This window comes from Crinia signifera, chromosome 1, assembly GCF_055691185.1.
Source record: "Crinia signifera chromosome 1, ASM5569118v1, whole genome shotgun sequence".
NCBI lineage: Eukaryota > Metazoa > Chordata > Amphibia > Anura > Myobatrachidae > Crinia > Crinia signifera.
In genome coordinates, this window is record NC_139217.1 from 319,915,049 (window position 1) to 319,929,125 (window position 14,077).

Here is a 14,077-nt window from a genome sequence, read left to right on the forward strand (position 1 = left end):
CAGATCATTCCAGAATACTCCTGATGTTCCTGATTTTCACTGCAGAGTCCTGTGTACCCAATGTTACTCTCTGCAGTAAGCTAACTCCAGTCATGTGTCCTGTTGGTATTATGTTAGTATCTACTTAATTAAAGCTTCTGTTTGTGTACTTTTGTGTACACCCGTGTCCTGTCTGTGCTTGCTCTTATAGAGCTTCCGTTCTTTGTTTATGTGTATATACTTTGTTTTACTTTGTTTTTGTGTCAGTCCTGTACCCTCAGCTATTAGTGACTGTTTCTGTGTGCCTGTGTAACCCAGAGGTGCTCTGCAAAATACCCTCTGTGTCGCTTTTAGTGACTATATATGCATTCTGTTTCTGTCTGTAACCAGCACTGCTTAGCAGCCCGGTCCTGTCTCTTTGACTGTTTGCTCATACCAGTGTGGTTTCACAATCCGGTCCTGTCTGTCCACTTGCACTGACACTTACACACTACTAGCGACAGTATCGCTAACACCTCAGCCATTGCGTCTCATAATGCCGTACTCATTAAACTAACATCTCCAGTATGGTGGCACTAGTGTGTAACATCTGCCCTAGTGGTTCCGTGACAGTCACATACGGTAGAGAGCTTCAGCTATTACTCATTTTTGTACTGTGTGGTTTATCCTTCCTTCTGTGTCTCTGGCTAACTACATTACCTCCCATGCCCTTGTCCAGCCTCACCTTGTCCTTCTTAAGACCTATGGGAATCTCATTACTGGGTGGACTTAATCCACCTGGTAAATGCAGCTGCTACAAGTGAAGCCTTAGCTAGCTGGAGACTAAAAAATAGCTGGGCTAGCATAACACCATTACCTTGGCTCACCCGTAACATTAGTAATCCAGAACATACACTTATTACCCTAGCACCCACTTCTAGTGAGCCTAGTCTCCAACCTGCTTTCCAGACCACCTTTATCTTAGTAGCACTCACCCCTAATATACCTAGCACTCGTCATTTGCAACCAAGAGCACACTCTTGGCACCCACTATTTGCTAACAATACCACCGTTCCTCACTCTTTTACCCACCCCAAGTGGTTCTAGAACTTATCATTTGCAACCCAAAATTCACCCATGCCAACCTAGCATCCAACCATGCTAATTTATTTTATAGTACAGGACTTAATCGAAAATAGCATGTTGAAATGTTGACTGTTAACATTTTCTACCAGGTCAACATTTCAATTATTGACATTTGTATTATGTCAATATTTTTTTGTTGTTGACATTTTCACTGTCAACATTACTTCTCAATGTTATGGTGTTGACATATTGAATATCAGCATTATCAGTATCAACATTTCATACCAGTCCTCCCTTCTCAATGGTTACCTGAACTGTCTATAAACTATTTTAACTTACCTAATTATACAGGCACTGCATACTCTGATTTTGCAGATTTATATATCTACAGCATATACATGATTTTTAGTATAGCATGTACTGTAAGTGGTGCAGGTTACTAGATAGCTTCTAACATGAAATGACCACCACCGCTTTTGTCTCTATAAATGGTTAGCTGTCTCTTTTTGATGACATTATTACTATTCAGACAGATGTTAAGAAGGTTGCGGATAAGGTAAAATGGTAAATGGAAAAGAAACTGTGAATTATTTTCATCTTGAGAGGTGTCATATGTTTCAGTTTGGAGCTGAAATTAGATCTGAGACAACACAGGATTACTGTATGCTATCCGTTTTTATTTTTAGGTTGCCAACTGTAGAGCAGCATACTGTATGGTGTACAGACATTTATTCTGCAAACAAAAAGTAAAAACTCTTTATGTGGAGTTTTCAGATTTTAAATTTCCTCTTTACTAAAATATTGGATTGACTACAATTGACATAACATTTTTTTTAATAACATTGACTGTCTTTTGTACTATTTTTAGCTGGCTAACTTAAAATAAAGAAGATAGACTTAGGGGGGTATGCAACCTGCCGCTGCTATTTCCGACGTGGGAAATAGCGCCGGCTCCCTATTCAATGCTGTCATTAACTAAGCATTGATGCGGGATCACGGCAGAACGGGCCCGACTTCAGAAGATGTTGGGCCTTTTCTGCCGATAACGGCCATGGATTGTCGTTATCCGGGCCGCAGATCGACAATCCACGGCCGTTTTCGCGGCCATGCCCCCTTTGCGCCCATCGGCAGGCTCTTATGCGGTAATGCAGTCGATCTGACCGCAAACGGGCCTGGATCACGGCTGTCGGTGGGTATCGACAGCCGTGACCCAACATTGCATACCCCCCTAAAGGTCCCCATAAACAGTGCAATAGCACTGCATCGGATCGCACGTGTGCGTTTTGCATGCGATTTGTGTGCGTACTAAACAGTTAGTTCAGTTGTGCTTTATCACCCATTAATCAACAGGTGCGTTGAGGACCTGATTCAATTCAATCTTGCAATTTTCACATTTCTGTGCATATGTAATGCTCGCAGCATGCATTTACGTAGTGTCAAAATACAATAGAATCATGGAAGGGTGCGATCACAGTTTGATTGACATCGGGGGGAGCAACAACACAGCATTGGGAGTGCTTCAGACAATGCAGGACTCTTGTCAAGACTCTTTTTGGGGTGGCTGCAGGATGCTGTGACCTAAATAATGGCAGGGCAGCACCTGTCTGCAAAGTCAGGGGGCTACCCTTACCACTGCAACAGCAATGATTTCTGCAATGTGATCACAATGTAATTGCAATCACATTGCAAGGAGGGACTTTACATTCTGAGTGGCCTTACCCTGTGCTGGGCAAGTGAGAGCCAGCAGTTGACTTAAAGTAGCCCTGTATACAAGTGAAGTGGACATGGTTGAGACATGAATGGCAATAGGTGGGAGAAAGACAAAGGTGTGCATGGTTAGGACATCATTATCCCTAGCCACCCTGGTGGCAGGAGACCAGTGCAACACACCATGATAAGAATAATTAGAAGAATTACAATAACTTTAGATAACTACAAGGCAGACATTTTATGGATCTATAGTATGTATGACATAGGAACTATGGGCCTGATTTAAAGATGTATGTAAACTCAATTGTTTACTACATCTTTTATATTTGTGAAACATGCAGTTGCACAGAGACTGTCCGGCTGTTCTCAACCCCAGTGTGCAGCCCGTGCAACATGCGTGAAGGCTGCACTTCTGTACCACCAAAGCCACCGGAACCCTCTTGCAGCCAGCTCCCAACTCCGCTCGGCACCTCCCCGCCTGGTGCAACACCCACCCACTGCCTCCACATGACCCACCCATTGCCTTCACCTGCTCCCCCCCAAGTAAATTAATGTGGGGATGGGGAGGCATTTTCCTTTTAGGGATGCCAATCCCTGGAATCCTGGGATTGAGCATTTTTCAATCCCGAATCCCAGGATTGAAAAAATGCCCTGGGATGTAGACATACACCAGATAAGAAGCCAGTGACTGAGATAATAGTATATAAATATTAGGAAGCATTATATTATATATGTATGTACCATTAAAATATATTTATAGGTGTCTGTAACTACAGTATGCTTTAAATTAGATTTGTATTTAATTTGTACAAAAATATGAAATAAATATTATATATGAATAAAGAGATGGATTCATTGCAAACAGCATAATCCGTTATGTACTTGTATAGGATAAAGAAATGGGCAAAGAACCTTACATACTTCTAATGCCTTCTTCTCACTGCGAGTGAGAAAGACACGGCTTTTACCCAGCAGTAAAATGCCGGGGACTGACGCGCTGGACCCCCGTTCTCATTGCAAGGCAAATTTCCGGGTGAAGAAGTTCTACTCAGGAATTTGCCTTTAAACACGGGTTTTTCGGCAGTGTGAACGGGTCAACCCGTGTCTGCATATCCGGATCTCAGACACGGGTAAAAAGAAGGGTTTTACCCGTGTATGAAATCCGGATATGCAACCTGTTCACGCTGCCAAAAGTCCCGTGTTAAAAGGAAAATTTGGCTGCAGTGAGAACGAGGTATAAGATGATAAGGGGTTTATAAGAGTTAGATGAATCTTAGGGTGGGAGCCTCTGGTACTCTCTTTTTAACTGAGCAAAGCTTTTATATCTTACAGTTTTCTGTCTTAGCCTGTTTCTCTCTCAGGTGTCATCCTGTGTCTCACAGAGCTCTCTGTTTCTCTCAGTTTTCAATATCTCTCTCAGCCTGTCTTTTTCTAGCTCTCAGTCTGACTCAATCAACCCAATTTTCTCTCAATACTGAGCTTGCTTTTAACAATGGTCACACAGGAACAGTTTTTCAAAATCATAGAATTGTGTCAAGCAACTAGGTTTCTCCAGATACAATACCAATAAATAAAGGCTCCAAGCTCTTAAATTGGTAACATGACCTTCTGTTACTCACTCTATGCACATTTCCCCAGTAACAGCCAGCCAAACACCTCCTGGGGACCACAGTAGCTACTAGGACTTTTTGCTAGAGGAACCACTTCTGATCTATCCTTTTGCACATGGACATCTTCCTCTCTTTAAATCCAAGCTAGCAGATGCGTTTCTGATTATTTACAGTGGGAGTCCCATTTCACTATATCACCACTGTTTATTATCTATATAAAGACCCTGCTGCCACTACCTAATCTGCAGTAAGGGTGCCAAAACACCCAGCAAACCCTACAAATACTTCTGGCTGCAAATGGAGATTACTGAAAACTTGTAGCAGATATTAATCCATTCCTGTTTCTAACCGGTTTAAAAACTTTACATGGTTTATCAACCATGTGGACTAACATTTGCACTCCACTGCCAGTAGTCACTGTAGTGTATGCCAATAAACGTGTCTCTGTCTTCAAGCAGTCTCAGTAATCCGTTGGCAAACCAGAACTGGTTTTTGCCATGTGATTTGTCCAAATACCTCTTGATACATTAGATGGCTTGAATAGCATCAAGGTCACTAAGCTGCAAATACAATTTCAGTCCTTGCACTGGTTTCATACAGTACTATTGAATGCATGATTTTCTTTTTTAGGGAATTCTAAACAATTATCCAGAAACTTGTTGTTCATTAAATTTACCCTTTAATTTTTAATCTGTAAAATCTTATTCCATTAACCTTCAGATATACCATAACCTTACTGCAAACATGTATTTAATTTGTATGCTAGCTGAGGTCCTTTGCGTTGCTCGGGTTTGGTTGTGCAAATAGAATTACTTACTTACATGCCCATGGTGTGACTGGCAAACTCCTGTCTATGGTGGACACCTGGATCTGACCACAGTTTTTTTTTCTTAAAACCAATGTGCTCTACTCCCTTTTTGTCATGTAATTCTGCTATCTCTTGCATCCCTGACCCACCTTGTGTAGCGGCAGGACCCCTTTTTGTGTTAGTGGTTGTGAACCTAATCTGGACCAAAACAAGGTCCTCTACCCCCTCTATGTTCTGCAAATTTGCCATATGTTGTTTCCCTGACCCTCTTTGTGTAGTGGCTGGACTACACATATGTAGTCCAGCCACTATGGACTATGACTATGTAACACATGATTGGAATATGTACTGATTAGCAAAATTGAGTAACACAACAGAAAAGCAGTGTGCAAGCAGGTTACATTTAAGGCAGTAAAGATCTGTGTGCAGTCTCAGACACCTTGTCTCTCATAATATGCCAAGTATACTCTACAATGCATCTGCAGGTCTAAAAAAAAAATTGGTAATTTTTCTACAGCACATGCGCAGATTTTCTAGAAAATGGTGTTCACACTATTTTCCCACAGATTTCCGTAGCATTTCTTCAAGAAAGTTCAATGGGTGCACGATGCGTAGTGTCGGACCCAATATGCACTATACAGCCTGCACCCATTACAGTAGCTAATCTATGTGTGTAAGGCCCAGTGGTTGATCCAGAGGTGGGGTTGCAGCATAGGCCAAAATTAAAATAGGGGAATCCCACCCACTGCCAGTAAATTCAAGCTGGCATTGTTTGCCAATGCTTGGAGTGGCAGTTGGTGTGGTTTTCCTATTTGAATTGTGGACTGTGCTGCAGCTCCACCTCTGGAGCTGCCACTGGTAAGGCCCATTTCTAAAATGTAAAATACTCCTCTTACTTCACCCCTTGAGTGGTGGGTTTTGCTAGGGGTGGACAAACCTTCCAGGCCAGGTTTGTCCTGCCCCAGCAAAACCCACCACAGAACGTAGGGGCCCGCCTCCGCTATGGTGTTTGTATGCCAGAGGCTGAGTGCCGCTGCCCTAGCTGCCAGTCGCAGCAGTGACCACAGGCGGCAGGCTCGGGGATGTTCATGGCGGCTCGGGAAGACTCGGGCGAATGAACTCCTGAGCGATCCCGAGTCCCCCCGAGCCACCCTGAACATCCCCTAGCCTGCCACCTTCATCACTGCTGTGAAGTTAATGGCGTCTGGCAGCTGGGGAAGCGACAGGGGAGCTCCGGCATATGATCACCGGAGCGTAGGTGATTGGGGGGGGCAACAGAAAGGGGGGAGCGATGGGGGGAGGCAGCCTAGAGGTGGTGGGTCAGTGGAGCACAGCTGGATGCAGCACTGGCATGCACCTACTGCATAGTGGGGACAGCCTGCTGCGGTAGCACAGCTGAGCCCGGAAAATTTCCGGCCATAACACCCAAAGGGTTAAACCATCGTTGATGGCACTAAATCCTAGGGTGTTCTGCAATGCTGATAATTATTTCAGTGTCGTCTGCTGATGTAGCTATGTTTATGTATCTTGTACTTGTCCTCTATTGTATTCAACTGTAAGTCACTCTTTTGCTTATTCATTAATGGGTGCTGCAGATCCCTTGTGGAGTTATATAATTAGAGGATATTAATAAGAATACAGTAATACAGTAAATTATAGACAATATATTTTGAAAGCTTTCAAGATTGGGGGAATATTTATGACACTCAAGAATGGTATCCAAAAAGGATGAGCCCAACTGGAAAGGGCAATAAAACTAGATAATCTAAATAAATGAATGTATAGTGGCTATGGTTTACTGCAGCTTGAGCAGCAACCTGAAAAATTAATACATACAGTAAGTCTTAATGAGAGGAATCAGTGAATGGTGTAACATGATGCACGCACACAACTTACTGGTAAACAAGAGTTCTAAGAACAATTCATTATTTTGTTTCATATAATATATTGACATTATGATTGACATAAAGTCAATGTCAGATGGAGGCTCATCTCAGAAATAGATTTCATTTAAGAAAGAACATAGTCAGCAGTACAAAAGTAATGTTTTGTTTAGTGAGAAGTGCATTGATATGTATATTGTATTTCAAAGAAATGCTTAAATGACTAACACATGTTTTTCCGCCAAATGAGTGAAGATAAACCTTTATGAATCTGAACCCTTTCCATTATGTTACTTGTCAATTCCTTTAACTTCTTCACCAGTGAGGATAAGCATGACTATCCCTCAGATGTACATTAAAACTGCTAAGTTTGAGCCCCACTTGTCATAAGTACTGCAGGAAATCAAATAGAAGTTTACAAAGATGTGTCTGCATTATATTTATTTACTGCAGACATGGAGGAATTACTAATCATATCAGCAGTAATGTCATTAAGCACAACTCCTCACTGCCAACCCTAATTACCAGTGAAAGGTGAGTACACCAAAAATGCTATACCTCCTCAATCTTGGCTCTCACAGATGCAAATGTACCCTTGGCTTGCTCAAAAAAAGAGGTATAACCCTTATAATTACCCATATATTACCTCTAAAAAAAAAAAAACCATAAGAAGCCCAGGGATGGGAAGAATCTCCACATAAGGTGTCAGATGTGACCTCTTTCAAACTTTGATGTACAGTTACTAGATATTGTTGCCTCACACTAAATACATTGTATTATAGTCAGCCAATAGTGGGGAGGTGATAAAAATGCCTGATTGCCCGAATTCATGCCTGATTGTCTTCACTCTAAACACTCTTGAGCACCCATTATTTGAACATTAAAAGTCCCATCTTTTAAACAGTAACCATTTAGTTAACACAATAACACTCTACACTGCAGAAAGTGTTGCAAAGTCCCAGGCAGGGGAATTTAAAATGGCCAGCTCTCCCCATCCTGGGAGAAATAAGCATATGGTTGCCATCATATGATGTGGTAGGTTGTTTACTTGTCTACGCATTTTATGCATTTCATTCAAATTTGTAAAAAAAATGCATTTTCAAGTGCAGATTTGATTATGGAATCCTGATTTTTCTATTTTGGAAAGGTAGATTACAGAATAAATGTTGGTAGTAGTTAGAAAGAAAGTGAACATTTTAGCACACCTTAACACAATTCCAATTTAAAAAGCATATTTTGCACATTTAGGGTACATTTTCATGAGGAGAGATTAACAAACTAATTATATTTCATTCAACTTTAGTCTACTAATTAAAACATGAATATTTGTGTTTAGGTATTGTACAAACAAATAGTGATATTATTATTGCAATGTGATCAGTGCAAAAAGTGCCAAGCAACAATGTTGTGAGAAAAACTCAGCAGTTTGCCGTCTAGGATGAGTTGTTCTAGAATTCTGTCTTCTGGTACTTTTTCATTTGATGTATTATCTAGAGAACACATTTATAAATATTGCATTCTCTTTCCTTAAAAATACATGGCAGAAAGACATGTAGACTAACAATGCATTTAGTTTAAATTGATTAAATATCTTAAAAAAAAACTAAAGAACAAATCCTTGTAAGAACAAATAAATACTGGTATTGTTGATACCAATTCTGTATATTATTATGACTTTTCCAGTGTTGTTTGACTTGAGAAAACACTATACCGTACTTCATGTTTGTTAGTGCTCTACTTCATGACCCAGATTCAGGCTACCGGACTAGAGCTGATTTACTGTCTGACAGAAATACTTTTCTCAACCTAAAGTTGATAATGCAAACTCACAGACTATATTTTTTATTTACCAATGTGTGTCTTTGTGTTTAATCGGACTGTAGCTATGCTTAAATTCTGTCTATTTAATTATAGCATGATTATTGCAACCAGTTTTAAAACTTTCCTACTGTATATCAATACTGTATAAAAGTATTTTCCAAAAACATAACAGTACTATAAATGGAAACTTGTCTATCAAGAAAAATAACAGTTAAAAGTTAGCTGCAGCATTCAAAGTTTAAAACTTAAAAAAGGATCTCACTTCCTGTCCACCTCACACCCACCCCAAAAAAATATTTTGAATAGTTTTATGTTGAAATGATAGAAAGATGAGTTAAACTGAATACTGTACCTTTAAATAAAAGTCTAATATATTATATATACAATTAGAAAAAAAGTGTTCAGTTATGTGTATCTATACAAAACGAACATAGCTATACACAATATTTAAATATATTATTTATATAAACAGGAAACGGGTATCTACAATTAAGGTCAGCAAATGACTCACTCTTTATTTTGAGAATTAAGCGTTTTTCCACATTTTGAGAAGTTGTTAATTGATTCCAGATGTATTATTCATATGTGATGTCATGTACACTGTAACTTACTTTGAACAGCATTTTGAATCAGTTATGTGCTTCAGTACTAGGCACTTTGTTGCTTTTTAATATTTTATTCCCTGTGCTGCTGCAATGCTTGTGCTTCTTAAATTGTTAGAGTGACCTCTAGTGCTCTTCAGCTATTTTTGTTCTGGATGCATTTTCTTAATGGTTCACTGTACAACATAATACATCTTATTCCATGTCGTATCACTTATGACTTAAAACTTAAAAAATACTGCCAACAATGTTTAAACAAAATGCACAGTGCTATCAAAGGGTTAAATGAAATCCCATTGCACTACACATTCAATTAGATGAACAGAATATCAATTTCACTTCCTCTTACACTCTGGGGTATGAATGAGGAAGGTACAGCAGAAATGAAAGAAGCCTCTGTCTCCACTCAAGTCTTATGCTGATACTTTATATATTGGCAAGATTTGAATGTTAAAGATTTGCTTCATAGCTATTGCAATTTTCACAGCTTTGTTTTAATACCAGGTTAAAGCTGCTTGGACTCAAAAACCTAAAGACTGGTAAGCCCTTTGATACGCATACTCTACCTCCTTACTTTTTGGCATCCCAAACTCAAAATAACAGCAGCAATATCTGCTTGGCGAACAATGCTAGGACCACATAAACAGTATTTTATGAAAAAAATAAAGTACACTTTAAGCTAGTCTGAAGGTATTGCAGACATATATACTTAGCATGTAATAAAAACAGTCAAAACAACTGAAAGCAAACAGACAGAATGCTAAATAAAAAATGCTGATTGAATCCTGCGCAGCAAAAACAGTATCAAAACAAGTTTATTTTTATTTTTCATTGCACATGTCTTTTATCTAGAGTTTTAGGCTACTGCTGCTAAAATACTGTATCGATTCTGTATTTGATGTGTCAGTCTTGTGTCTCTCATCTTTTTTGTTTAAATCAATATAATATGCATCAGCCTCGTGTAAGGACAAGATTTGTTTAGATGCTGCTGTTAGCTGCCAGACTGCAAACTATGCAATGCTAAGAGCTAACACACTGCCGGGTGCAGTCAAGTCATCAGGTTTTTCCCAACAAAATAAGAGCTATGGAATGTAATTAGAAAACCACTGCAAAACATGGAGTATGTGTCAAATAGTCTCTGTGACACACACTGCACATTATTCAGACCTTTACACTAGGCTGACAAACTTTTATATACTCTACAGAGAGGATTAAGTTGCCTTTGCAGCCTACTGTATGTACTATAATATTTCAGGAGCCTACAGTATGTCAATACTCAGATTATCTAACATTAGAGAGGTTCAGCACTTGGACAGCGCCTGTAATCTCAGTACAGTACTGTATGGCAGATGCAATTAGAACAAATTAGATGTGAAAGAAATACTTACATTTCGTCCCCGTCACTGTTCTGATCTTGGTGTTCATCTGCAGTATTATCAGGCTGAAGAAGATTGGTGGGACAAAATCCATCCTTATATCCACAAGAGCACGGAAAAAGTACCAGATCCTACCAATGCAGCTGCTCAGCACTTGCCCTTTGCTTCTTCCTCTTGTCTGTGATTTCCAGCCGACAGACAACTCACACAATGCAATCTGTGTCTTCTTTTAAAAGACACACACTTCTTGGGCAGCTGCTACTAATAACAGCAGCACAGGCAGTTTTTTTTTTTCCTGTGGCAGCAAAAATCTCTCCAGTTTCACACACTCACTCAGGGCTAAACTGTCAGACTGCTCCCCTGATCAGCTTGGTTACTGAAGCTTCACGTTCACAATGTGTCCTGCGTACCCCTTGTGGTGACAGGTGGGAAATGTGACTCTGCGATGAAATGCAGACAATAAAAACGAAGCAGCTTTGCACATGAGCACCGGGACAGAGCCTTCTGCAGATGTCGCTTCTGCTCAGCCCCCTGATCACTGAGCAATGTGACACGTGTGTGTATATGCCTTCTTATGTGTTTAAAGAGTTGACTATTCAATAAATGGGGGTTAAAGTAACACATTTGACTAAAGCAGCATGTTATCGTTTCAGAGCAGTAACATTAGGTACTCTGCAGTTTATCATTTTATTCACTTATATATGGATTCAGTTTCATATTGTAGAATACATATTTGTATACATACTTAAATGTAATTGATTTCATAGCAGAATACTGGTTTCAATTGTAAAATTTGTGCCGGACAATACTTTTGGGTTAACTTATAATGTATTTCTACACAAAGTAGCTAATTCACAACTGATTCGATACAAAGATCCACTTACTGTACCACACAATGTACACTGACAGTGTAAGTAAAGGTAATACATGACAAGTAGTTTTCAAACTAGTATTACATTAAATCAGTGGTCAGGGAACTCGGTCCTCATTACCCCACGCAGTGCATGTTTTGCAGGTCTCCCCACAGAATCACAAGTGAAATAATTAACTCCACCTGCGGACCTTATAAAATGTGTCTGTGAGTAATTAGTGCACCTGTGCACCTGCTGGGTTACCAGCAAAACATGCACTGTGTGGGGTAATGAGGACCGAGTTCCCTGACCACTGCATTAAACCTTCATCAATTTTCTTTGTATAATGGAATAGCATGACAATGAACCTTTTGTTTTTTTTATTAAAGATGTATAATTGTCCCCGTGAAAGCATTCAGAATGAGTACTACCGTAGTAACCTCTGTGGTTTGATATACTGTAGTTGTTGAATAATTGTTACTATATGGATAAAGGATTGCATTCAAGGCAATCTTATCTTTCCTGTACACATGTTGATTCATATTTACAGTAAATAGGTGGGGATATTATAATTGATTCACCTAGAGGGAAAGATCAGACTGGTCTTTGAAAAATATTTGCACTTTCAGATTGCCATCTTGTGGCATAAAAGAATAATACGTGCAGTATTTCATGTAAACCATTTCACATGATACATCTAAGCATTTTTCATGTTTTGAATTAAATTGCACACTTCACATAATGCCTGCATGCATCATGATAATCTACACTATTATGTTTTAAGATATGTTTGTATAATATCACTTTGATTTATTTTTGTATGGGGTTGTTTGTGCTTTTTGATGCATTGCCATTTACCAATGTAAAAAAAGAAGTGTTACCACCAGTTGCAGTACATGTCATTAATGATCCATGTTGTTTACTTCTTAATGACCATATCATATTTTACATGTGGAATAATATGTTGTTTCTTACAGCTAAGGACAGATATGGTTTCTTTTAGTAATACAATGTAATGCTGTTGTTTTTTTAAATAGTGTAAAATAAATGAAAGTAAGAAAATGCAGCACATTTCTTTCCTGACTTTTCATCTGGGCTTTCAGCCAGTTGAGGCAATCCTATTTATTGATACACAAAATGACAAACTGCGTAAACCAATTTATTAGAGGTAGGGGGTAATATAGCACACATCTATTTTCAAAGGCTTTTACAACAGTTTTATTGCAAACAAATGTGAATATCATATACTTGGTGTGGTAGTTAACACAAATATTTTTTGGGATATAAATTCTATTAAGCGGCTGTTGTGTTTTGTTTTTTTAAAACTGCAGACAACAAATGGGGAGTGGCATGGACCCGCATGCTCCCCTCCCGGATCCTCCACTGTCACAAACGCTGCACTTCCGATTCCTGCAGGGAGCATGCTGATTGACACTGCTCTGCACCGGCACTCATACACCCATTTTTAGTGCTGGCCTGCAAGCCTCCTGATCACCCACTTACCTCCCTCTATACTCTGGGCAATGATAGAGAAGCTCCCCGGCTACCAAGAAGTCCATAGCGCCTCATAGGGACAGCGACATCCCCCCAGGCATGTCATGACCCAGATTTTCCTGACACTTATAGATAAATAGTGGAGGCTATTCTATCCACTATGTCCCCTCTAATTAACAATGCAGTCGCTGAAATCACACAGCAAATTAAGTAGCTCAGACTCTGAGAGCAGAATTGGTGCTTTAAATCATGATATGCACCTAGCCCAGCATGATATTATTAAGCTCCAGAAAAAAAAATCATCATCTCTGGAATAAATTAGATGATATAGAAAATGGCACAAGACTAACCAATATAAGGGTAGTGGGACTCCCTGAAAATGTCAAGGCGCCAGCACTATTCTCTTTTGTCTCTGAATCCATGCCTCAATTATTGGCAGGGCAGGCCCTTCCACCCCTCAGCAGAGGATGCACAGAGGTGCAGTACTGGTGCTTTCCCTGCTGTACACCCTCTGCTGTCCTCTATAAATAAACGTACTACTACTACTACTACTCTGTGGCTGCTGGCTGCTGCACCTGTCACACGGCATTACAGGCAGCGGCGCCAGCAGCACAGAGCTCCCTCCTGGCTCCTAATCACCATTTACTTGGTCAGCGAGAGGCAGGGACTGAAAAGAGGCAGAGCTACACAGACAGAGGGGCGGGGCTACATGGGATGGAGGGGTTGGGGCTAAAACAAGACTGATGAAAAATGGATGGAAAGGATGAGCTGCCAGCCTGAATTAGGTGAGAAACATGTTAGCGTAATATTGTCAGCAACTGATGTGGGCATAAGCAAAGGCAGCACTACTACTGTCTGCAAATGGTGTGGGCATATGC

At 39.9% G+C, this 14,077-nt stretch overlaps 1 protein-coding gene across 1 annotated transcript in view; it reads right to left on the bottom strand.

The window, feature by feature from the left end:
- The window catches only part of CNTNAP4 (contactin associated protein family member 4), a 292,850-nt gene extending 281,469 nt beyond the window's left edge, over nucleotides 1-11,381 (bottom strand). Inside the window, exon 1 of the mRNA XM_083187307.1 lies at nucleotides 10,867-11,381. Coding sequence (XP_083043433.1) covers nucleotides 10,867-10,948 — 82 coding nt within the window. The 5' untranslated portion in view covers nucleotides 10,949-11,381. The remainder of the gene's footprint in view (nucleotides 1-10,866) is intronic.
- Nucleotides 11,382-14,077: the final 2,696 nt, after the last annotated feature.